The 24,270-nt window shown below is 38.7% G+C and overlaps 1 protein-coding gene across 4 annotated transcripts; it reads right to left on the reverse strand.

Moving 5' to 3' along the window:
* Positions 1 to 3,899: 3,899 nt before the first annotated feature.
* On the reverse strand, positions 3,900 to 17,388 carry PTGR2 (prostaglandin reductase 2). 4 transcript variants are annotated; one of them, XM_082761567.1, is made up of 11 exons: positions 17,330 to 17,388; positions 16,282 to 16,383; positions 13,594 to 13,662; positions 12,179 to 12,297; positions 10,628 to 10,819; positions 9,501 to 9,671; positions 8,339 to 8,548; positions 7,384 to 7,505; positions 6,445 to 6,532; positions 5,700 to 5,739; positions 3,900 to 4,488 (listed from the first exon to the last, which is right to left on the reverse strand). In XM_082761567.1, the coding sequence occupies exons 3-11, from the start codon at positions 13,628 to 13,630 to the stop codon at positions 4,424 to 4,426; spliced, it is 1,044 nt and encodes a 347-aa protein (XP_082617693.1). In that variant the 5' UTR covers positions 13,631 to 13,662; positions 16,282 to 16,383; positions 17,330 to 17,388; the 3' UTR covers positions 3,900 to 4,423. The 4 variants fall into 4 exon arrangements, with proteins under 4 accessions (XP_082617693.1, XP_082617695.1, XP_082617694.1 ...); XM_082761569.1 differs by lacking the exon at positions 16,282 to 16,383 and having other exon boundaries at positions 17,330 to 17,386; XM_082761568.1 differs by lacking the exon at positions 17,330 to 17,388 and having other exon boundaries at positions 16,282 to 17,125.
* Positions 17,389 to 24,270: the final 6,882 nt, after the last annotated feature.

Here is a 24,270-nt window from a genome sequence, read left to right on the forward strand (position 1 = left end):
CCTCAGACAGTCTCCTATAAAATAAATTGCACCTCCCTTTTCTTACATAAACACTGCTTAGTTACTTTCAGTGTCCTTTTAATGCTGCTGGCCTGTTCAGCCACCCCCTTACCGCCACTTTGCTCAGAGCAGAGTGCTGCACAAGTGAATTTTGCTGTCCAATTTATCTTTGTGGTTGCAAAATTCATGTGGCTAAACAGTCTTGAGTTGTTTTTCATTCTGTGCTTTTCCTAAAGAGTTTCCAGTTGCATGTCACAAATTATTTTTTTTTTTAGGTTTAGAGTTAATTCCAGCTGTTGTTAGCCTTGCAGGATAATGCTTTCTGCCTGTGATCTTTCATCCTGCGACAGCTTGTTTATGGACTGTATAAACATATCCCCCTTTGAAATGATGCCAGCAAAGCGAAAGGCAGTGTAGTAATAGAAGAGAATAACGTTAGAAACAATGGGACAAAGTAATCCTGCATCTGCTTCTTCCACTATCAATGCATTAAAAAATAAAAGGAAGGGATGAAGCTCTTTGAACGGCATCTGCCTTCTGTCTCCACTTTTGCTAAAACTGCTACTATAAACTGTAGTGGGAACCACCTATGTGGGGGCTGCTAAGCTCTCTTCATGGTATTTCTGGTATTTTCCATGAAATGCTGATGCTAAACTGTATGGCTTAGCACTAAAGCACGGCCAACAGCAATTTTTCCACAGTATAAAAGGAAAAGAGATGGAAATGGGAGTGCATAAAACTAGTAAATATAAACCAGCATAAGATTGGCTCAAATATTTTTTAAAGATCTGTCTGTTCAATGCTGTTTGAATGTTATTGCTAGTTGCAACAAGAAGTGCTTATTTATAAAGACTGCATAGTTGAACTTCTAGTACCTTATTGTGGTCACACGCCTTCCACTCTGACTTCATGTTTGCCCTTGCTTAAAATAATGTGCCCTACCATGCGCCATCACTGAGGTAAGGCTTCGGGGACAGGTGCTGGTCCTTCTGCAGTCTCTGACTATCTGCTACATCCGAAGCAGCTGGGATTTTTCTTAGCACTTACTTGTTACCTTCTGTTAAACAAGACCTTTCCTACAGTGCAAAATACCTGATTGCTGAAGAGCTGCAATGTTACAGTAACTAAGAAATTAAGGTTTATTTTTTTATTTATATATATATATATATATATATATATATTTACAAATATGGGCACTTAGTTTAAAAGGTTTTTTCCCTTTTGATTTGTATTTATTCTGGAAATGTAACATGAGCTAGGATTCACAAATACAGAAAAGCTTTTAAAAGAATCCTAAGTAATGAGGGTACCATGATAAAGTCTGCTATGACTGTCCCCATCTTTTTTTTTTTTTTTTTTTTCCTCCCTGTAGTCATTGGACCAAGGCTGACCAAACCTCTATTCCTGGCTATAGCTTACCTAATCTACAGGAATGCTGCAGCAATCAAGCTGCCTTCGTTTCTGTAAGAATCAGTATCTCAGCATGATCTCACTTTAAATCACCCCTCACATCATCATACTTTATTAGGCTTCCAACACACGTGGATTACTAAGCAATTGCTGTAAAAGTAATAGTGCTGGGAATTTTATTTTTTTATTATATTTTCTCATATATTCAGTTGTGAAAAGTAAACTCCTAGAGGAGTGTCATTCCTGGAAGGTGTGTCAACTCATATAGTGCCAGATATGAGCTCACTTTGGAGTAGCTCTTTAGCAAACTGGTCAAAAGTACAAAATTTGTACTTTGGACAAGCAAATGCAACTCTGGAAACAGAAATATGTCGAACTTACACCTTCACCCACAGCATATGAGAGGAAAGCAATTCAACACCTTTTCAGTAGTGGTTATTATGATAGCTTTCTTATATTCATACAACACACGTTCACCACAGCTCACAGTGGGAGTCTCTTCTGAAATACATGGGTATGTAAGGAAATTGAAATGCTTTGGGTACTACCATATGATATACTTCCTTTCAAGCAGGCTTGAACTAAATCGGAAGGGTTCTCAGTTTTAAGACTAGAAGATATGTCTCAAAACAGGCTGTTGAAGCTGAAATAAAATTGATAGATTGGAGGAAGCCAAACATAGGGAAATGCAAGTTAGAGGATGTTGAAATTTGTGTATAGAAAGCACTTAATCTTCAGAAGTGGAAGGAAATAGGAAAACATCGTGATAGCACCACAAGCCTAAAAAGCCATATACCTTCATGTACAAATAGGCACACCAAAACCAAACAACTGAAAGAGCTGATCAAAGGAGGACTTTGTTACTGATTAAAATTGATACTGTTTCAGCTCAGCAGCAATGGCAATGCTACTATCACTTGTAAAAAATACTCTTGCATTGATACAGTTCTTAGGAGCAGTAGCAATGGATCCAGGGGTAGGACCAGCTTCACAGTTGGGGTGTGGACTGTTGGTCACCTGTGTGGCGAAGAGGGTTGTTTTCTTTTACATTTAGATACTTGCTTTGGGCATGAACTAGGATTTAGGTGTAGGAAGTTTATTCAGAAAGAATAAGTGTGTTAAAGTGCATGAAGGTCAAGCTGCTGCCTGGCAGAAGTTTTACTGCAGAATAGGGTGTGCATTGCAGAACAGCCTACAGGGTGATGCTGTTTCAATCTGAAGTATGTGCATGTGAGAAGGAAGAAAAGGTGACAATAAAACGACATGATGTGGCATGTCAACATATGTTAGAGCAGCTGGTTCCCTTTGAAAAGGCTCTATTCCCATTAGCTCCCTCCCAGTTAAATCTAGCTGATGTGACAGGAATCCAAGAGAGAGTGCTCGGAATCATTGTATTTTCTCCTGTATCTCATTTAATATATGCACAAATTATAAAGTTTTATAAGTTTGCATTGCCTAAATTTCAAGAGTGAGTACCATCTATAAATAGTAAATAAGCAGGAATTGATTGAATTACATTCACCTGTTGCTGGCAACAATTAATATACTGATTTTATTCCACAAAAAAATGTGGTTTCTGTCCTAATGTGACACTGTTGTAAATGCTGCTTGAGTTAGTTATGTTGATGCTGGGTTCAGAATCTAGCTGAAAGTGAGTAGTTGGGTAGTTGAAAAATACATGCTTGAAGGTTTTAGACTATCTAATGCCATATTGCAGATGTCTGTCTCTTCTTCAAAGTTTATAGCACCAGTCACTGCAAAATGCTTTCTTCCTTCAGAGTCAGCCTCAACACTGGGAAATCAAGGGACTGTTTTTCATGTTGCTTACAGTTATATTAGGCACTGTTGATATCTGTTGTCTTACCTTACACAGTATGCAAAAGGATTTCTAATGCCAAACTTCTTGGATAATGTTTCTCTCCTATTTCTTGGATTCCATTTAGTTTGAACCTAGGCAGTGACTCAAGCAGATCTAGAGGATCCATCCTCCAGACAACTCAGCTGACCCTGCCGTTTGGAGGCACTTCTCATTAAAGGCAAACATTAAAAACAAAACCTGTAAGTCAAAATGCATCATGATCCTATTCACTAAATAAATGGGTCAATGTTTCTAAATGTACATATTCTCATGTCCTTGAGATAATCATCTGTTCCTTTTTCTGCTTCTTCATCTTGAAGACACGCTTAGTCGCATCACTCTCATCTGGCTTGAGGTTATGTTAATCAAACTTGAAAATGGTGACTCAGTTTTTTCAAGTTTCCCCGTTGCAACAGTAAAAGAGCATTGTTACACCAAAATAAGCTAGCCCTAGAGCTGAACATACCTCCAATGAAATTCTCAGGTGGTGTGCAGATGGAATTGTAAATGAATTAGGCTTCAAGTACTCAGAAAATAGGGTATATAATGATAAAATACAGAGAAATGGGAAAGGTAAGCAGTGCATATTTGTTCCAGAGGGCAAAAAGGAAGCATCTTAGCATTATAGAGCTTGAATTCTAAGAATTGATTATTTTATTGCAGTTATCTGAAAAAATGAGAACACTTAAATTCTAAGATGATTAGCCAGATTAACTGGACTGTCAGACTAAGCTTATACTAGTAAATTAGAAATTCCTAGAGAACTTCCTGGGCACTGAGACAAACTAGCATAGGAATGGCACACATCTACACTAGTAAATTCTGATGTCCAAATCCAGATGGCTACATACGAATTGTTTACTGGAAATAGTTCCTGAGATGATCTAACTTCAAAATTATATCCATGAATTATTTGCAATTTTGCTAGCTGACAATTGTCAAGTATATAACTGGCTTCTAGTATAAATGATTGCATTCCTGTTTCCTGCTCTGTTCAGTTTATTACCATGGGTTCTGCCTTAGCATCCCAGAATCTTCGCTTTCAGTACATACAGAACAACTTAGTATTTCTTTTAATAAAGTAGAAATTACTCTAAGTAAAACTTCCTCACTACTAGAGATAAAATCAAATTCTTTTTCCCGAAGTAATAACTTTTACTTCGAAACTGAGACGATCTGTTTTCCAATGTTGCCTCCATTCATCATGGACTGGAAAGCAGCTTCAAGAGAAATAACGAAATAAGTTAGTGCCAAGCAAAATGTGACAAATAACTCCTTTTTTTTACAAAATGATAGAAACATACTAAACGGTTCCCCAAACAGGAGCAACCACATACTTATCCTTAACCATGTGCCAAATTAAGGAAAAACAAAAAACATGCCAGTGTCTGTAATAAACTGCAAAAGGCAGTTTTGTGTAATAATTAAAAATATATTTTTTAATTACCTTTCTGGCCCTATACAATTTAATGATTACATCTGTTGCTTTTGTGGCAAGCATACAAACACCAAACAGAAAGACAAGGCATGAACAGAGAGCCCACAAATAGTGTTAGTTTCACAAATTTTTGCGAAGGGAAAAGGCTTATAAATGCTCTGTGTAGTGCAATGAATTTGACAAGTTGGTGCAAAATAACAAATTTTTGAGTAAATAAAGTATGAAATACGACTGCTGCATTTAATCAGATTCCTTCAAAATACATATGCGTACCACTAAGTAGTAACAATTAGAAATAAACGTGACTCCGTAAGTTTTGGCTAATGCCTATTTCAGTCTTATTGGACTAATGACTAAATGGGCTACATCATACTCTATCCTGTTACTTGAAAGGGATGCAATCTTACAGCACATCCTGAGTCACCTAGCTTGGTCTCACTGTAGTCACAAGACTCCCTTGTATTTCATATTTGTTACAGATTTTTGGAAGAGAGTATAGGCTTCAAATAAATTAATTTTGACCTTTTTTTGGACATGTCTGATGTTCTTTCCCTTTCTTTGTGAATACCTTTCAGTATTCTTTTTTTGTTAGCACATAGAGTATCAAGTATTGTTAGAGACAGTTTTTTTTAAAGCATGAATTTGAAGTTTCCAAAATACCCTTTTCTTACATACAAGTTCCAATAAATAGGCAGCCCATTAAATCTGTAAGATCAAGATGACTGTGAACTGCTAAGGTAGCAGGTTACACTTTAACCCTCCACTTCCGTCCCCAAATAATAAAACTTGTGAAAAAAATCTCAAAATTTATATTCAATATTTTTTTTAACATATAATAATTTTCTCACAGAACATCTTAATACCTTGTGAAAAATAATACATTCTTATTATAATAATTAAATGTTTTAGATTTTTAAAAGTCTGAATTGGCAAATGACCTCTACTGCCATTGCACTTAGCCTTATTTTTAGAAAATGATGTAAAAAAACTTACCGCCGATATTTGCTAAGCCTTTTATCACAGTCTCTCTGACCTGTCAATACAAAAAAGTCCTCTTAGCTTTCTTCAAACAAGATTAACATTACTTAAGAACATTCAAGGATACTGACACAGAAATCACCAAATCTAAAAGATTCTCTTGCTACAATGAACAGTGTTCTACTTGGGCCAGGTTCTTTGATCAAGAGAGAGGCAAATACTTTCTGATAAACCTGTAGGCAGTTTAGTCCTTTCATCAGAACTGGAACATTTGTGCATCTGCCAAAACTTCACATCTCAGGATTTTCCTAGGGAAATTTATTTGTCTCTTGAAGAATCAAAAACTAATTTAGAAAGACCTTATGAGAAAAATAGCAAGAACCTACCTGTCAGAAAATAATAAATAGCGATTGCAAAGCTTGAAACTAAATTTCAGACAGGATCCCTGAAAGCATTCAGGAAACTAACTAAATAAGTAAGTATTTTTGAAGGCCTGATTCCTTAAGTCAAAAAGTACTTGCACCCTATGCTGAAAGAAAGAATGTAGACAGCAGCAGCATGTCCGTCATACTACAGTCACACCATCCTCAGTAGCCATCCGCTATAAGAGTACTACCTAATAAGCTTTCAGGTACACTTAAACATTCTTAAGAAAATCTCTGTTCATTCCTGAGGCATGGTAAGAGATGGACTTCCTGTAGGCAGACCACAATCTGAGGAGATAATATCAAAGGCCACAGATTATATGTAAAATTCCTACCTTCAGTTTACCCTCTTGGATCCACTGACAGAGCTGTAGCACACTAGCTTCTTGTTTGTCCATGTAGTTCAACACCAAGAAACGTTCTCTGAGAAAGAAAGGAATGAGCCTTGAGATAAGAAATGGGTAAGCATATTTCAAAACCTGGAACTATATGACAAGTATAACTTAACTTTCTGGCTATCCAGATTTTTGCATATCCTGCTGTCACGTCTGCCCACAGCAACCAAGAGAAACAGAAATTAACATCAAAAATAGTAATTATAGCAATGTATTGACCAAAATCTCCACTGCCTTCTACTAAATCTTGTGAAAATTGTACTACAATGCACTGAATGGAAAATCTCATAAGACTTTGCTCCTCACGTCTGCCTTAGCTCCACCTGAACCCTCATGAGAGATCCAGTGATCCCAAGAGTCATAACAAAAATTCAATGTTTTACCTGTATATAAAGTTCCCATTATCTAATGAAAACCCAGACAATAAAAATGTGATTTCAATACAGTCACTGCATCGGCTGCATCCTTACTTTGATAAAAAATGTTTTGATTTTCTCTCTGGACCACTACACTTGGAGAGATGCCACATGGCAAAACATCTGAGAACAGAACCATGGCAACACCTTCCCTCATCCTGAAGAATCTCTCAGAGACTCCTGGACTAAATTAAGCAATCACAAACAAAACACAACATCAGACATCTACATGTATGTTAAAATGTAGTAATATCATTTCCCAATTTTATGCTGATACAGGCAAATGAAAAGAAAGAATTCAGTGACACTGTGATTTCAGTTTCCTCGTTTAGTATGGCACCATTCTGTTCTAATTACATGTGCCTACTGTGGATCTGCAAAATATCTTCCAAGCATCAGACTCACAAAGTCATGTGAGCAATCCACCTGGAACCTGGTTGCAAGTTCTGAAGGAGAACTGTACCTTGTGATGTTCCTTTCTTTCTGTATTTTTTCTATGTCAGGAGGCAGTGGGGGAGGATAAGGCACATCTTTGTTATACTGAGAAATCTGTCCACACAGGATGATATGGCTGTTCTGATTCATCTGTTTGGGATAGCACAAAGTGAGATAAATTACATTCCTTGGTCTCAAAAAACACATTTTCTAGAGATGCACTAAAATATATTGCAAAATGTTCACACAAATGTCCTTACTGAGAGTCACATTTCCTAGAAAAGAGTAGGAGAATTGCATGCAGTCCCATTCAACGTGTCACAACATTTAACTAGATAAATGCAGGCCAATAGTGGAAAACTAAATGCTATACAGCATACGTAGCATTTAATAAGGCATTAAATGTGAGGAATACAATAATCTGTTATCTTAATATGTGCCTTTTTTTTCAGGAGAGGGCAACAGTAGGACAAAGGAAGTTGGATACAGCTATTGGATACGGACTGTGATTTAGAGATCCCAAAGAAGGGGTTGCCACCAAGGCCTCCCTGCCATGAGACAGAAACTGTAGTTTCGAGTTGACAAGAAAGAGGGCTGGTTGAGAGCCTATAGGAGGCCCAGCAGAGCTGCTCTTTTGTGAAGCCAGAAAACCAAAGCTAACAAAACACAAGATTACTGCACTGACAGAGAAGGTTTCTAAGAGAAGGTAAGAACATTACCAAGACTCCTGGCCTGAAAGAAGCAGGCAATCAAAAGCAGAAATTGTGTCCCTATTGCTATACTGCCAGGCTAGCCCAAGTGACAGGCACTGATGTCAAATATTAGATTTCTCCTCAGGATGAGGATCAGCACCAGGGTTAGATCAATTAAGTGGAAAGCCTGTTCTGCTGTATTGTAGGCCAGTCTCCAGTGTGAATTAATTCAAAGCTGGCATGTGGACCTTGGAGGGTAATGAGAATAAACCTGACAGCTGGCATAATCACCTGGCTTATAACTGTATCGCTGATGTCTCCACCAACATTGTCAAAGTAAACATCCACACCACCTGGGCAGAGTTTGCGTAGCTGCTCTGCCACATTCTCTTTCTTGTAATTGATAGCAGCATCAAACCCCATTTCTGAGACCAAAATGGAGCACTTTTCATCTGTGCCAGCAATACCCACCACTCTAGAGCAGCCCTCCAGACGGCCAATCTGCAGTTTAAAAAAAAATAAAGAACAATAAAGAGAAGTTAGATTGTTCGTCTGCCCATGCATAAAGGTGCCACTGGGGGGACATTAAGTGATGGTACACTTATCCCCCATCCCATTAAAACCCAGGCGGCAAATTTTAGTGTACACTCCCATCTCATGTGACAACAGCAGCAAAGAGCCTCTTGCCATTCCCTCCTCACACATGGAGAAGGGGCAGATCCCAACAGAAATATGCTGTCTTTCCAAACTCACTGACTGCAGGAGCTTTAGACTGTAGGACTACCAATGCCTGAAAGTACAGGAGAGCCAAGCACAGTATAAAATCACCATCTACAAAGTACAGTATCAGAACTAAAAAAGGCTGAAAAGATTGAACAATAACCAAGTTAAATACATTCTTTATAGATTTGCTCACAAATAGTTGTTTCATAGTTCCTCTTTATTAGTAAGTCTTAAGCTTGCTTGATACCTGTTGTGTTTGTATGTGCATATAGATATATAAATGTTGGTATATGCACACAAACATACCTACAACATGTTCTGCAAAGCTGAGAGAATAAAAAGGTCGTAAATCTCAAAATACAAAGAATGTCAAGGAAAACAACATGAAGAAGGTTTACTACATTTACTAAGGTAGAAAAAATGAAAGTTACCAGTCAACTCAAAGACCATTCAAATGGCAGACTATAAACATGCAGTGAACACATGCATTTATAACATCTATTTTACTTACCTTGGACCATTTTCTGCTATCTCAGCTGCAGGAAACTTAAGTTTCACACCTCCAGTCTCTCTCAGTAAGAGTGTGAGCCAGATCTGCAAACCTGGCCCTTTCGATGGAGTTATACTTCATCATATTTATAATGATTTTATCTGTATGTTTACTAACCAGCATGTTTCAGAACACAAACTTAGTGAGCATGTATCATTTCTATGGCTTCAACCAACATACCTGGCCAGCCAAAGAACCACAGGCACCGGCTGCTCCACTCACCACCATCGTCTGATTTGCACCTACAGTCACGTGTCCTTTCTCTCTTATACCCAGCAGGGCCGTCAGTCCTGTAATTCCGGCTGCACCAAGAAAGTAGGAAAGACATCCATTCACTAGCTGTGGAACAAGCTACAAAACAAAAACACACGGTGGAGTTGGATTTCTTTTTAAGGTGAAGTTTTGCTGTTATTTGGTTGTCTAATGATACACGACTAACTCAGGATATTTACAAAGCAAGCTCAAGGGGCCAGGACAAGCTAGCTATAAACTCTCTACCTTAATAACAAGTTTATACAGAATGAAACAAAGATTATATTTACATAGTTTTAGAAAAAGTTTTTAAGCAAAGGCACTCACAAGAGCTTAAATTATGGAAGTGTCCATAAAGCAAAAAGTGATTGGGAGGTAAGTTTTCAGCAACAGTAAACTATCCCAATGTTAATATATAGGATGAAGTAGCACCATTGTCAAACATTAGGATTGCAGATCAGAGGCACAACGGGTCTTAAAGTAGAAAAGTACAATTTCCAATAAACTTATTCAACTTATTTCTGTGTTACTTGAGGATGAACACAACGTACCTAATACACCGTTACCTCCCTATGTTCAATTTAATGTTGAATATCCTTTCTTCTCTGGATGTAAAATCCCAAGTAGAAGCTTTCACTAACACATTAGAGCAATAAATTGAATTAAACATATCTAAAGCCTTTCATGTCTTTTGACTATATTCCCATGGACCTGGAGTAGGTCTACCTACAATTAGGATAGCTAACAGAATCAATTAACAGAAGCAGTTTCACGGAAATGTATTAAAAATACAACAACTGAAATAATACTGTCATGCCTGATGACCAGCAAATGCACTCACATTTTTCTTTGTTAACGATTGAGAAAACTGATACAGATTTGGCCACCTGTGAGCACGTCTACCCTCTGAGAACTGGTTTCTTCAATAACACCAACTTAATTTTGACTAATAAACAGTATAATTAACTACTAAAAAATAAATTAATTAATTAAAATGAGTTGTAGGAAAAGAAAATGGTGATAATGTGGATTTTGGGGCATTACATTTACATTACCTTTTGTAGCAAGCTTCCATCCAGAATGGCCACTGTCTGCCAGGGCCAATTGAAGGAAGTTACATAGTCTCCCTTGGCAAAGTTATTATTCTTGCTCTCCTCCACAACCCCAATGCCCCCACCATCAGCAACTTCAGACAGCTGCCAGGGCAGGAGGTAATCTGAGCCTGTATCTTCATTCATTCGGCAGCGCTGAAAGACAAGGCTTTAATGAGAAGCTCTGGTGCAACACATGGTTTGATTATATGAAGTTCAGATGAGGCTGGGGATGAGATATGTTTAAAACATCAAACACAATGGGCTACTCAAAAATCTCTCAATAAGCCCCAAATACTCATAATCTTCTCTTAGATCTCTCTTTCCCCTCTTGTTCACTCAGTACAAAGGACAGATCATTTTAATCTCCTTCAGCAGTGTTACCAAAGCCAAATGCATTCTACAGACACTGCCTCAAAGTCAGTCTCGTAACCAAAGACAACTGGCTTGGACCCAATGAGAATCCTCTAAATGCCATTCCTTAACTGGATGAATCATCGAAATGTAGGATTGGGAAAAAGAAAAAAAAACACTTAGGAACCATTAAGTCCGACTCTATGTACTGGAGAACACAAAATATATTCAGAGTATCCCTCACAAAGGACTGTTTAATGAAACATCTTGAAATTTGAAATCTTTTCTTTAATCTCTCCATATAGCCAAAGTTACTACCTCAGTATTTCTATATTTTTTCTTACTTTCCAAACTAAATCTACTTACCTGAAATTAAGAGTGTTTCTTTTCTACTATCTCCATCGATGTAGGGAACAAATAATCCCCATTTTCTGTACAGCAAACTTCTACATACTAATAGACAGGGGTCTGTCTAGTTCTCCTCCTACCCTGCCTTCACTTCCATTTCAATCCACAGCTCTCCCAAACACTGGATTTCCACAGTTTTGCAGAATTAGGTGCAAGTGCTGATTATGGATCCATCCAACAGTCTTCTCTGTTTCCATTGCTTACAAAGTTCTGCTACATTTTTGCCCTGTCATCACTCACTTAAGGAGAAAATCTGACTTTCATCTGTAAGCAAAACTGACAATATCTATGTAACACTGAACTTGAATCATTTACATGCTTTGCCTAGAATTTTTTCCATGGCATATTCTTCCTCCCTGCTGCTTCATCATGACAGATGCTTCCTTCTCCAAACTCATTCCTTTCAATTGAAATACACTTTCTTCCATGAGGGGAAAAAAAAAAAAAAAGTAAAAAATGTGCATCACAAAAGGCACAGTTGAGATAAAACTGACACAAACAATTCTGTAACAATATATCAGGGCTCAGAGTCTCTTTCTGGTCCCATAAAGTCATATTCCTATATATATCACAAGCACATTAACTCCAAATTCCTTCCCAATATAACTCCAGTGGAATGAACAGAATTACTTAGTTATACCAGAGGTACATTTGTTCTACAATTGTTAACTTCGATGTTAAACACCACAACAGGAACAGAGTTTAAGGTAATTTCTAAGGAAATTCTGGCTTAGCCATAAGCTCATCACCTACCATGTATGGATCCACGGAGAGATAGAGGGTTCTAACACGTACTTGGCCCTCTTGCACTGTGTCCGGTATTGTACTTTGTTCCAGTCGGAAGTTTTCGGCCACTGGCACTCCATTCTTACCTAGAAGTATTTTCAAATGAAACAAATATATACTGAATGTAGAGCTTCCCTTAATAACTAGGGAAGGCCTTTTTTGTTAAGGCGGTTCTTTTTAAAATACATTACCTTATATGCTGAGGCAGGTATAAAACTACCAACAAACGTTGGGTTTTGTACCACAGGCTCAGATTTACACAGGTGCACTCCCACCACCCAAACTGAAAACCCACCCCCAAAACAGACTAATTCTCTGGTTTCCCAAAATGCTTAGTTAACCTCTCCTGACTATTGAGGACTAATTTATACAGAAAGGAACTCCAGAGGCTACTGAAGTATTATCTAATTACAAATCATCCAGTGTATTCAGCACGCAGAGGCACACACTAACCACTCTTCTGATTGTTTTTGCCATGTCTGTTCTGATTTTCAAGCAACCTTTTGATTTATATTTTGTGCATTTTACTTATGAATATATATGGACATCCTCAAGTCTAGCCTACTCCATTTGAAAGGAAGCTTTTTGCATTTGTTGCACTGAACCAACAGTTTCCATGCTGCTTGTTGCACATAATTTTTATGAACAATTAAGTCAAATCAAAAACCAAACAAATAAAAAACCTCACACAGCTGGAACCACTGGCACTATAAGGAATGTGCCAGACACACATCTATGTTTTAAAAAGGAAAGCTACTGCTGTCAAATTTCATTTGCATTAGAAAAGATGTGTTTTTGGGATACACAATAGTTCTTACTTCACATGACTATTTTTGCATTAAGCAACATACAACCCTTCCAAAAAAAAAAGTTAACACACACATGTGGTTCTTCTGCAACTGACAATTTATAAACTCACTATTCAAACAATTGTGTTGACATACACAAGTGTGAAAGCAAGGAAGCAGACATTCTCAAACTGTGGATTTCAAAACCAAACATTTTGAAGCATGGCAGGATGAAAAATTCAATACTTTTAAAAGAGAACAAAAAATAACAGCTACAAAATGCTGTTGTCATTTCTACAAAAAGAACAAATGTCAGAACTAAAAAGCAATGCCTCAAAAACTTACTTCACTTTGACTCTTACTCTTAGGGCTCTCTCATATATTATGTATGCATTATCCCTTTTTTCTCACCCAAGAGTTTAGAAGCCTCTATACACAAACTAAATAGACACACTTCACAGTAAACTTTGTTTATTGCTGCATACAATATTAAGATATGCAAATCTTGTTAGCTTCTCTTTCTACTCTCAGCATTTTGGAGTATTAGGCAACCAAGACAAACACATCGCTCCCTGATGGCAGAGAAATACATACCAGGGCGTGAATTCAGCACTACTCTTTCTATAATCATCCCTGCTTTTGCAGCAATTTCACACCGGGTTCCTACAAAGGAAAACATTGTTGAAGTCCTGAAACATAAAATTCCTTGAGAAAGAATATAGGGCAAAGTACTTAGCAAGCTGGAAATGCGGGGACAGGGTTTAGGTAACGCAAATGTTTCGACACCGCTTACAAATCCCATGGGAAACATAACATGCCCCCTGGCCCTAGGCAGCAGTAAGGGAGAGCTCAGCATCTGCTCAGCCAGGAGCATCCCACCAGGCACCGCTTGGCTCATCCACTGCTCTGCTGGAATTGGTTGCAACAGCAACCTCATTACCAGCCACCGAGAATGGCAGGAGAAAGAACAAACCACCAAATCACTGTAAATGCAATAGCTCATCTGAAATGCACTTTCATTACATGTGAAATCCTGCAGAGACACTTACAGAGTGCCAGAATTTCACCTGTTTTTTCTGACTTCTGCCACAGCCCACGCTTTTCAGATAGCTCAGCCAAAAGGCACGGTGGGTTACAAAATGGTTTTGCTCTATTGTAGTTGGATTTATCTGATGTGGACTGATACCCTGTCAAAGCAATTGCCAAGCATAGGCCTCATACTGGCTTCACTGTGAATTTGAAAAGAGGGGACTAAATACGGGCCTCAGTGACTTCAGCATTCATGCCCAAAAGTCATATAAAACAAGTGCAGATGAAAAGTTAACTTGTGAACTGCATATCCACACAGTTAATACAATCTCTGTAATGCATATACTGAGCTAAAATCCTAGAAGGAAGGATGGCCTGGGACAAACTTTGGTAAATTGCGCATTCAGCGCCATCTTCCATGTTCAGATTTCCTGTGTGGTCTGGGTTATTTGCTTTTAAATTATTTCATAAAGTATTTTTCAGAATAAAATTCTAAATTCCTCTTCAAAACACTGAAGTGGGCAGGTCCGTTCTCACAATGGCCTCATCTGGCTATATAATGCATGAAAATATCAAATTGCATATTTTAACTTTATATTCCATGTCATTTCTGAGTAAACTTGAATGTAAATGGTTGAATTTTGCATTGTTGAGTACCTGAATCCTCTTAGACTAGCTTAGCTGATAATACTTGCATAACAAAATTACATTCAAGTGGTCCAGCTATTATCCTCAGAGCAATTGTCTTAGTATCTCAGAATCTGTGCTAATTCAATGAGCATTTTATAAACTGCCAAATGTATCTAGTGCAATTTAAAACCCTCCAGTAAATGATTTATGCACATACAGAACTTGGGGTAAGTTTATGGCCACTAATGACATTGCTCTGTGCAGAAACAATGAGTGAAGAATGCAGTGAATATAAACCAACAGCGATGTGACAGTTCACATGAAGTCTGGGCAAATCATTCCTCTAAACACTATTCATATTCAGTTCAAATCTATCCGTGGTATTAAGGGTTTGATCCACCGGTTATAAACTATGCAGAACAGGCAGAATTGCTGTACAGCTCCTGCCTTACAGAACGGTCCACTCTCAAAACTGCACGGCTGACTCTATTTTTGTTGTCCTGAAACTAAATACCTTCATTATGCAAGGACAAAAACCCAATCTGAACAACAGATCATGAAAAGCATTTTTATTACGCCTAACACATACGTGAAATATCTGCTTTCTACTATACTACAGAGAGAGAAAAAAAAAAAAAAGCCCAATAAAACTATTAACAAATTAAAAAAAAGGAAAAGCAACAAAGCCTGGCACAGGAAGATGAGGGTGGAAAAATACACAATGTAAGTTTAGAGTACTTCTTCGAATGACAGAAGTTCTGAGGGAACAACAATGCTATTGATTTCCCGGGCCATTTTCACACCTTTTGGTTGAGAAGCCTGTGTACTATTTCAATCTGAACATCTTCCAGATACTGCGAGTGGGTGGACAGAAAGAAACAGAGGCTGGCAACTGAACTGCCACTCATTCTGTGACAGCTGACACAGTAAAATAGAACACTGGAGATGGACATTTACTTATAAATGTGATTGCACTTACGCTACAGTGGAAGTCAATAATCATCTTACACATGCAAATGTTGACACCAATAGCATAACATAACACAAAACAATCACACTTTCTTCATATCTTAAACAATTGGGAAGCAAATGAAGAAAATAAGTAAAGGCACCATCCTTTAGCACCATTGACCTAGGAAAGCTTTTGGATAACGAGCACAGATTTTTTAAGTGAAATAAAGTAGATCTGGATCATATAGATAATCCTTTTTGACATATGTGTAATGCAAATATTAAGGACACTTTTGGATTATTATTTTTTTAATTGTAAACAGACCTACAAGAAATCATGTACTACCATTCTAGCTTTTCAAAAAAAAAAAATAGACTGAGCTGGTTTTATTCTTTAAACCAAATGGAGTAAAAATTAGTCATGAGTTTTAACATCGTCTTTCTATGCCAAAGTCACCTGACCCACTTTTTGAGTAGAGGAGCATTAGGCAGTACAGCAGTACCTCCAGGGCACTATCAAAACATTTTAGCCCAGTGTTATTCTTACCCCCTTGTCTTTCTTCTCCCATTTTGCAAACAGACACATGGCAACTCCTTTTAAAAAGGATAAATAGATTCCTTTGCACTAAAATGCTCTGGTTTGTTTGTCCTTGGCTTGGTTCTGAGAACTACCTGTTTCTGAGATTGCCCACGAGACACTGTTTTCAGTTGCATATACTTTTGCCAAAATAATTCAGCTGCTTTCAAGCTGTCAAAGCCCATGCCAGGTGCATTCTGGTAAAAAAAAAAAAGGAAGAGCTGGTTAAAAAAATAAATAAAAAGGCAGAAATTTCAAGGAAGAATGATTCGGAATGAGGAACACGCAGGAAGGAAGGACTGGCACTACAAATCAGCGAGAACAAAAAGAACGGCAACTAAAGGCTAGCAAAGTAGAGAGGAAATATAATGGAGAGAGAGGACTGGAGAAAATGGGAATGATGGATAAGGATATGGATCCAAGAAAACAGAGATAGAAAAGATGGACAAGTGGCTTAGGACTGGGGAAAAAAAAAAAAGTAACTATAACTGGTAAAATGAGGAGAATGGAAATGGTATTAGGCACCAAAGTTTTCTGTTCACCACTCCACTTAGAAGTTCTACATTAGAACAATCTTAATTAAATAGCAAAGTTTTTAAAAAGTAGAAGCCAGACTCAATATGAACTGCCATGAAGGGACCCAGTATGGGCTGAGCTCAGGCTGCAGTCTTTCCCTCAAGAAAGAAATCGTTGGGAAAAAAAAAAAAAAAAAAAAAAAAAAAAAAGTAGTAGGATCTTGATCCAGCTTCCTTTTTATTTGACATTCCCAGAAACACCCAATACTGTTGAGCTTTTGACTGATGTACAGATCTAAAACTCCAGCAGGCATACAGACTCATGCCTACACACAGCTGGACTGTATAAACTCTGCTTTTTTTGTTTAATAATTAACTTGTGTTGGAGTGGCTGAACACAGTTTAAAACAGGACTCTGGGCCACGGCCTGACTCCACAAAGCTCGCCTCACGCTCCCTTTCGGGCGATTGAGCGACCCCCGACGCCCCTTTCGACCTGCGTGGAGGCGCTGCCCCCTGACGGGACGCCCGCGGGCCTGAGGCGCTGTCCCGGCCGCCATTTCGGGCGCCCCTCAGGCCCGCCCCCTCCCCTCGCCCCCCGCGGGCGCGCGCCCGGCGCTCGCGCTCACCTTGAGCCGCGCCCGCCGCGCTCCGGCGCCTCCACTGTGGGGGCCAACGGGCGGGCGCGCGCGCGCGCGGCCCCGCCCTCCCGCGCGCGCGCACGCACGGCGCGTGCCCGGCGGGGAGCGCTCTTTCGAGAGGCGGAGGCGCGGCCCCGGCCCCGGCCGCGGGAAGATGGCGGGCGGCGCCCCGGCCCCCTCGTCCCGTTTGGTGCAGGGTCTGGCCGCCCTCAGCCCGGGGGCGTGAGGCGATGCTGGCTCGCCTCCTGAGGCGCAGGGGAAAGGCACTTGCTGTTTGTGAGGGTTTTGTTTTTTTTTTTTTTAACTTGTCTTTTAAGGATAACGCTGAGAGCCACTCGCTCGTTGTGTGTCAGCGGGTGAGATTTTGCTCACTGGTGCAACACAAGGCTGGTTTATAGCCTCGTAGCCACGCCTAAAATGCCAGTGAAGTCACGGCTGTATACAACATAATTCTGTGTGTACTATATATATACACTGCTGTGTGTGAATAAGGTGAATCACGGAATCATCAAGGTTGGAAAAAACCTCAGGCATCATCTGGTCCAAGCCTACCACCACTGCTACCCACTGAACCCTGTCCCTCAGCACCACGTCCAACCTTCCTTAAACACCCCCAGGGGCAGCGACACCACCTCCTTGGGCAACCCATTCCAGTGCCTGACCACTCTGAGAAGAAATGTCTCCTAATTTCTAACCTGATAAAGAGGCAGGTTTAACATGATGAAGAGGCATCGTTACTTAAAGACTAGTTGTAGTAAGAGGATGACCTAGTGAAGAGCTGGGGCTTTCCTGGGACGAGGCCCAGCTTTAACCATGGCATTTTAATATGCCTTAAGTGAATGATTTATGTTTGTGCCGCCACAACATCCAAAACACTGTTTCATATTAGTTGAAATAACATATATGGTAGTGGGATGGTCTAGAAAAAAAAAAAAAAAAAGGTACTTTAATCAAGACTTACACCTCCATCTTTTTTTTCCCCAGCTTTAATCAGTTCATCTAATGAAAGATCAACATTTTATTTGCACTGTCACTGAAAGTAACTTTTCAGGGCTGAAGTTGTTTCCATAGTTTCAAATGAGCATTTCTTGTACATAGATGGCCTATATTACTGACTTGTCTCATGCTTATATAAGAGAAGAGCGTTGGCTTCTGAAATAATTATTTTTGTAATGTTACATGCCATGAACGAACAGGAAACGAGTGTATTAATGGAGAAGTCCCTGTTAATTTAGAAGTAGTGTATCTCAATGACCAGTAATAATTGAAAGAAAACTAAGGAAAAGCCATGCATAATTTTATTTCCATATATTATATAATGACAATATTGTTTTCATGTCTTTTGTATTTATGTAAGATATCTAAGGAGCAGTCCAAATCTCTGTAGGAGCCCACTGTCTTGCCTAGCATGTGGTGGCTTTGTATCCTCTGCAAACAAGGTTATTGTGAAAGGTGGATGCAGCAGTCCTCTGCTATTTAGTTTTAACCCTTATAATCCTCTTTCCCTCACTATTGTTTCTCTCATTTACTACTGCTTACGTGGAAGTGAAGCGATTGTGAAATAAGCTTGGGTATGAGTTTACAGTGCAGTAGCCCCTGTGCGCTGGCTTGCCTTGTGGATACATGTTCTACGCTAGGAATGCCTTTTTGTGGTTTAGCCTAATCCACCTCAGACTAAGCTAAACCACACAAAGGCACCTTCAGTGTCAAACAAAACTGTTGGTGCAGGCAGGCTGTTGTGGAATAGCTATTAGGTAGCAGATATTAGGGGTTGTCACCATGTACAAACACAAGTAAATGGACCGGGGTGTCTTTATTCTGCATTCAATCAGAGACAGGGCAGAGGTGCAAGCAGGGCTGTAATTGTGCTGGAAAATGGTTGTGGCCATCTATGTTAAAACAGAACTCAAAAATCAAGCTGTAGAGGCCTTTTTCTTTAAGACTAATTGACTATTTAGCTGATTGTAAATAATCTTTTTGTCCATTTACCTGCCCTTAAGGTGGAAACAATAAACCTCGTATATTCCACATAAACTGTGACACTTAATTGCTTTTAAAGTACAAAGTAGTTCTGTTAATTTCCCAATATTTACTGGGCTCATGGATCATACTGATAAGATTATGTAAAAATAGTTCACCTTTTACACATTTCCTTGTTCATGGATAACTTAGTCTTGGCAGATGTGTGCCCTTTCTTTGTTTGTGTTAATTACTGTCACTAAAATAAGTGGTCTTTTTAAATCCACATAGATGAATAATACAGATGCTGCTTACGTAACTGAAGTGCAGCTGTGTTTTGGCCATAAAAATCCTCAGGGATATGCATGAGCTCTGAACAACACAGGATTCCTTAGCCTCTGTGTTTAGGCAGTCTGTGGGGTCCTTGGTTTCTTCTCACCATCTTTAATACGACAGAATAACTATTAGAATAACTCCAAATTCTCTGACTTTTTTAGAGGACAGTTCCTTATTTTTTTGAACTATTACTGTTGTTTTTTGTTTGTTTGTTTGTTTTTCTGTGTGTGTGTGTTTTGTTGTTTGTTTTTCTTCTAATAACCTTTCATGGTTTAATTATAATTACTTTGACAAAAATTATTAGAGCTTCACTGACACTTTCTGTGGTGCTAAGGCTAGACTTGCCAGCTGTGCACATGGGAAGTCAAGACTGTGATGAGATGTTTAGAAGTATGAGTCGACTGTAACAATAGGAGATTCCAAAACACGTGGGCATTTCTACCTGTTAGAGCATCTAACAGGTCAACACAGTAGACAGGCCTGGAAAGACGTCTCAGGAGGGAGAGCAAGGGCTGCTCAAGAAACATATTTCATGGATTCTGCGGACAGCAGTGATTGATTAGGTTACTCAAACCTGACAAAATTTAAATATTTCTTTTTGGTATAAAAAGGTAAGATGTCATCTGCTGTGGGGAAGCATTTCTCTGAGGGTAGTGAAAGTTAGAGAGAAATTTTCAGAATATTTTTTAAAGAAATTGATGAAATGCTGCTGGAAGTATCTTGAGGGAATATATGTCTTCTCCATTTATAAAACAGCCTTTATGGAAGAGAACTTGGTGAGTGATATCCCTGTGTTATATGGTAACAAAAATACTTCACTTCCCCTGCAAATTCTAAGACAGTATTTCAGGCTGAAATAAGAAAGTACCTGTGGTAGGCTTGATATTTCTGGTTTTCTAATCTGTTTATTAGCCTTCAGTTAAGTTAGCTTCAGTATAAGCCTTCAGTTAAGTTTCTTGCCCCTCATCATTGACCCAGCAGAAAAGACAGTAAGAATGCTCCTTGATCATTTGGTGCAATGTCAGCTAGCAGCCCGAAGTGCTGCTGAGTGTAATTGGAGCTAACCCACGTATGTTTGCATGAAATGTATTAGCAGACCTCAGATGATTCATTCTTCCAGCTAAGCTGTGGATGCAATAACTTGAGCAGAAGACAGTAACACCTTAGGCCATTTCAGCAATTTGCAGTGACTATTTGAGTCAGTGGAGGCAATCTAATATATGAACTGAGAAATTTTAGCTTTGCACAAATTTTAGCACAATTGTAGACTGCTGCTGAAGTTGAACTGAGCTCTTTAGCTGACTTGATATCAGAGGCATACCATGCTGTAGGGTGCAGTTTAAAGGTGATTTGCGAGCAGCTCAGCTCCCTGTTGGCCAAAAATGTTGGAAAGGGTAGACAGCTGGAGGAAAACAAGTTATCATCCAGCTTAAGTTATGCTGTCCACTTCTGAAATGTTTCTGGTTGTGCAGTTTTGTAGTTTTTATTCTTGCAGGTCCCATTTTACAGTAGGAAACAAACCCCACAATGGGTCCCTGATAGATTGAGCATTAGCTCAAGGCAGAGAGATTTGTAGTAAAGTTTTGCAGGTGGCCACTTGACCGTCAGATGAGACTAGTGCCTTCTGAGGCTATTTGCTAGCTAATCGCTAAGGGGGCTCCATCTGTTCAGGGAAGCATACAGATAAGCAATTGCTGATGTTAACAGTAACTGCTATTTTTTCTGATGTTTTATGTCTGGAAGTGCCCCAACCCATCTTTCTTTTTGTTTCAGATATTTCATCTGGATTCTGACAGGCCAAAGGGCATAGGTAGGATCTGGATTTGCTCTGTCGCTTACGATTTTTGTGATGGGAAGGAAGATTTGCTGTATAAACAGACTTTGCTAGTCTAAACTGCTGGGTTTGATTTATGTTCACACAGGAGACCATCTGTAGAACATCTTGAAGAATCACATTCATTTTAAGGTAAATAATTTGTTAGTAAAATAAAATACATGTCAATAACACCTTTATATTTGACTTTTGTAAGGAAAACCCAGGCTTGCAAGGCTTTTACACAGAAGTTGTTGTGCCTGTTCTTTAACTGTTTGGTATTTTGTAGAAATGTATGAAAACAGAGCATGATATGCTATTGTTTTTATCTAATAGGGTGATTACTTTGTGATTATCTCAAAGCTTTACTCATAGTTCTACTTCCTTTTCTGTATGTGCTTTTTTCAACCTTAAGAGAATAGGAAAGAAAATACTGAGGTGCTTGCTGCAGAGAGTAATTTTCCTGTTGTCTTTAATATGTTGATGACTTTTCTTAAATCCAATCCGAGTGCCATGTGATGTTCTAATAACTTGCAAGTTATTAAATGTGGTGAAGTTATAGTTTGGTTTAGCTACTTAATGTTTATTAATGACCTGAGAGTATTGTAGACTAAAACTAGCCTGTCGTTATGCAGAATTGTACCAGGATTTCATCTTTAATTTTTACGGCAGAGCAGTTTAGGAAATTAGGAATTTCTGTTTTAGAACCACACTGCTAGATAAACATAAGCCTCTGTGTAGAATGCTTCTTTTTCTATTACTGTGTTTGCTGTTTCCATTTAATGATATGTCAGTTATACAATAAATGGTTGTACTAATATTTCTTCAGAAATCTGCTACCAGTAAGGTTCTAATAGAAGTACGTTTTTTTGTGAGGGATATTTCCCACTCTAAGACTCAGTCATGTGTTTCCGTAAGAGAACAAATATATATATATATTTAAATTTATTTCAAAATTTAATATAAAGCGTCGCTACTCATCTGTTGTGGACACCATTGGGAAGTTTAAAGGTTGAAAGATTTTTAAATGAAGAATAGAGATAACCTTTAAAGTATCACTCCAATTAGACTAAAAAAATACTGAGAGGTTGGAAACAAAATTGTTAAATTTAACCAATCCCTCATTTTTTTCTTGTTGCTTATGTGAAAGGAAACTGGGAACATTTGGTGAAAAGGAAATTAAAACTTGAAACCCAGGAAGAGCTGAGGTCATCATAAATGAAGCTGCATTATGTGAATATCCGAGATATTAGACCATTCTGAAAACGGGGAGAGGGAAGACGTGGTCACACAGGCTCAAATGATTTGTGCAGAACACAAAATGGTCTTTGCAGAATCTCAGTAATGCTAAGTTGTATTTCTTCAGTTTAAAAGTGTTGGCAGCAAATGGTCAGGACAAGTGTTTCCATCTGAACTGCAGACTGAATACATATGAGCATCACTTGTTGAAAATGCTACCAGTTGCTGCACCAGAGCAGAAGGCAGTAGTGGGTAGGTAATGATGTGCTGCGCAAGGAAATCCCAATATAAATAGAGTATTACATCAGAATTTCTTTTCTTCATACTTAAAAATCAGAATCATTGTAAAACTGCCCTGTTTTTTTACTTATGCATCCTAATAGTAGAAGAGCTAATGCTAATAGCTAACAGAATCACAGAGAGAAATGGGTCTAAAATTGCAGTAAAGTAATAAAATGTTCATATGAGAGGTATTTTGGGGGATGTGTGAAATTCCACATAGTCTTGATTCTACATAAGACTCCTTGGTATGCTGATCCTTGATCAAACAGAATTGAAATGTCCCATCTTGTGCACTTCAACCTGTGTGTTTGGGGAAAAAACACTTTTGGTATGTAGAGTAAATATACTTGAAAAGCAACAAAGAAGCTGGACTATTATTCTATATCATAACTGACTGTCATATAAATCAGGGCTGTATTAGATTAAAAGATAGTGGGTGGAATACAAAATGGTAGTGTTTTCCATTACCAGTAAAGTTTCAGTGTTAATGAAGCTATTCTGAAACCATGTTGAAGAGTGCTGTGTATTCTGGGGCTGGGGAAACAAACCAACCAAGCTCTTTTAGTTATTTTTTAGGAAAAGTTTCTCTATACTGTGTGTGAAGGGCCACTGCCCTTCTATAGGATTCAAGGGGGCTCAGCTAGCTCCTTTGGCCTTGAAAGAAGAGGGGGACAGTGGTAGTCAAATCCTCATACCCCAGACCCACGTGTATGGCTTTTATTGATGTACACTGCTGGGCTCAGAGGTGATGACAGGGTCTTATGACTTCCTCTGGAGTTGTAAACCTGGGCAGCAGCTATGGGCAGGGTCACCCTGAAGAGGTCTTTCAGCACATTTTAGTAGTGTTACTTACTTTTGCAAGTTTGCAAATGATTTCTCAGTTTAGTTTTGAAAGTAATTTTTACAGTTACCTTCAGACGTAGTAAGGCTTAAACTATACCCTAGGCAGAGATGGATAAAATCCCCTAAAAATGACCCAAGTAACTTTGCTTCGTTGTTGAATTTTTGTTCTCCGGCTGTTGCCTTTTGACCTTCCAGGACTTTTGAGAATCCAAAGTACCTTTGGGAAGTTAGAGCTTTACATCATCAGAAAAATCCTTACTTGCAGACTCTCCTACAAGAGCTCTTAAATTTTTGAAGGAGGGTGGAGCATAATGCTCTCACAGTGCAGGACTGAAATTGCTGAGTCTTAACCTCAAAAGTTGAGAAAACTATTCTTAATGCTGTTGAGGAGAAAAAAGAATAAAAATTAAGTCTTTTTTTTAAAAAGGGGAACAGCTGTTTGAACCACAACTGCTGA

The sequence above is a fragment of the Aythya marila genome, assembly GCF_965140915.1.
Source record: "Aythya marila genome assembly, chromosome: 5".
In the NCBI taxonomy this organism is placed as follows: domain Eukaryota; kingdom Metazoa; phylum Chordata; class Aves; order Anseriformes; family Anatidae; genus Aythya; species Aythya marila.

Bases quoted from the DNA above. Each gene is read 5' to 3' on its own strand.
- PTGR2 (XM_082761566.1), bottom strand. From the start codon at position 16,178: ATGGGAGAAGAAAGACAAGGGG. The intron at 12,298-13,593 runs GTATGTATTTCT...AAATACTTCTAG, and splicing joins AGTGCTGAATTCACGCCCTG to GTAAGAATGGAGTGCCAGTG. The intron at 8,549-9,500 runs GTATGTTGGTTG...TTTAAACTGCAG, and splicing joins GTGGTTCTTTGGCTGGCCAG to ATTGGCCGTCTGGAGGGCTG.